Source organism: Elephantulus edwardii, unplaced genomic scaffold (genome assembly GCF_000299155.1).
Source record: "Elephantulus edwardii isolate Elephantulus edwardi_28Jun2011 unplaced genomic scaffold, EleEdw1.0 scaffold00082, whole genome shotgun sequence".
Classification (NCBI taxonomy): Eukaryota; Metazoa; Chordata; class Mammalia; order Macroscelidea; family Macroscelididae; genus Elephantulus; species Elephantulus edwardii.
Window position 1 is genome coordinate 11,307,618 of NW_006399832.1, and position 2,178 is coordinate 11,309,795.

At 33.3% G+C, this 2,178-nt stretch overlaps 1 protein-coding gene across 2 annotated transcripts in view; it reads left to right on the forward strand.

Moving 5' to 3' along the window:
- The first annotated feature begins 1,300 nt into the window (after positions 1–1,300).
- The window catches only part of XRCC4 (X-ray repair complementing defective repair in Chinese hamster cells 4), a 326,363-nt gene continuing 325,485 nt past the window's right edge, over positions 1,301–2,178 (forward strand). For both annotated transcript variants that reach the window (XM_006889867.1, XM_006889866.1), the window contains exon 1: positions 1,301–1,439. In XM_006889867.1, coding sequence (XP_006889929.1) covers positions 1,301–1,439 — 139 coding nt within the window. The remainder of the gene's footprint in view (positions 1,440–2,178) is intronic.

Consider the following 2,178-nt stretch of genomic DNA (forward strand, 5'->3'; position numbering starts at 1 on the left):
AGTATGTCAAATATTGATGGGACAAGAGAGGACAGGATTCAACTCTCTTATTAATAGAATCATTATGAATTGTTCTCAACCTGGCAACACCTAACAACAACAACAACAACAACAACAGTAACATCATACAGCCATTAGAAATATTTACTGCTGTAAGAAATAATGTGCATAAATATCTCACACATAAGGATCCAGGTACAAAGAAAATAGGATTGATTCTAATTTATATGAAGAACATAAGCTCTGAGAAGTCCAGTAGAAATCTTGATTGTGGTTTTCTAGGAATATAGTACCTGGAAGAGGAAATGAGAATATCATATGGAGAGACTGGTAATATTCTGCTTTTTGATCTAGACTTTGTCTATCTGGGTTGGTTCCGTTTGTAAAATTCTTTGAAGTGTTGTTAGGTTCTTTTTCTGTTTGTATGCAATACTTCAGTACAGTATTTCAAACAGGAGGCTTTGCAAAATGGACTAGGGGAGGGATGAGAAAGGTGGAAGAGGGAAAATGTGCAACAACAATAAAAAATAAGCTAAAAAATACAGTGCTTCAAATGCAAAAATATTTACTAGCCTCAGTTGGTGATAGTCTTTTTATTACTGTTGAGTCATGACTAATGACTAGTGGACCCTCCAGCAGGTTTCCAAGGCTTTGCACAGCAGGAGATTGCCCACCTTTCTCTTGTCGGAGCCTCTGGTGGATTTGAACCATTAGAGAGGTGCCATCTTGGGGTTAGCAGAAAAACTCCCCACAGTCTACACTAACAGAGCAGCTTTCAGTTGCTAATAGCTACATATAACTTATTTTCATTACAAGGGTGTTCATGTCTCAGTACACGGAGTGTTTGAGTCACTGAACCTCTGTTCCCTTTCATGGAGAAAAGGTATCAGAATTCTTGGGGTTAGAAATTTTCTTATTTTCTGCATCAGTATTTCTTCAGAAACTAAGACATGACCAAATTTATCTTCTAATTACAATCACATTCCTGTCATGAACTAACTCCCAGGCCACTGAAATGATTTCTTATGATCATTTCTTTTGTTCCAAAGAAAAAGCACATTGACTCTTGGAGAAGAGAAGTAGTAAAATGTAGTAGTTACTTGGCTGGAAATGATACTTTTCATTCAGCTACTTGATGTGGACAATTCATGTACCTTCTATGAACCTAGATTTTTCTCATTCATGAAATATTGAAATAATATTGAACAAAACGAGGCCTTAACTGAGCTCATTTGTTAATATTACGTACTATTTTTGTTTCACTTACTGATTTCTTTCTTCTGTAACAGATAACCAGAAGATGGAGAAAAAAATCAAAAGAATATATCTTGCTTCTGAACCAACTGTAATTCATTTTTTGCAAATATCCTGGGAAAGAACATTAGGATCTGGATATCACATTACACTTACTGATGGACAATCAGTATGGACTGGGACAGGTAATATTCAAAGCAAATATTTTAAAGTAAATCCTTAATAATGTCCTATGTTTTTCAGTCCTCAGTGATTCTTCAGATTAATCTGTTTTTAATAGATAGTGGACAAAAATAGTGTGAACTGAGATTGCTTGTTATTGGTATTTACATAATACTTTTTAAACATTTAATGTGATTTCCAGGATCAATTTTAATAGAAAAATAAAGATATAAGCATATACTGAAGGAAATTCTGGCTACTTACTAAGTTTTGATTCTTGGATTTGATATTATAAATATTTCCTTTATTGAAATTGTAAATGAGACTTTTATGGGTAAATCCTCAAGACCTGGGGGATATTAGGAAGCAGGCTGAGCTAAGTGTAAAGCCCTGGAAGTGGGATAGGATAGAGTTATTTTTTGTTTTGGTTTTTTTTTTTTTTACTTTGCCCACTTACATAATTTTAATTCTTTTCTGGTAAGTATACCCTGTGTTTCAAACAAAAAGAAAGTTTATGACCTAAAATTTTGCAAGAGAGGATTTAAACCTCACAGATTAGATTTTGACTCTTTATGAAGTCTTTAAAATCACGATATGTGGGGAAATTTTGTTTTTCCTGTTACACCACTCTTGTTATCCCATACAGTCAAAACTGAATTGATATTTGTAACTTTTTTGTCTTTTTTTTAATTATTAAATTTTATTAATTTTAATGAACATTTACAGGGATTTTGGGTTTTCATTCCTTCATTGCTGCACCAT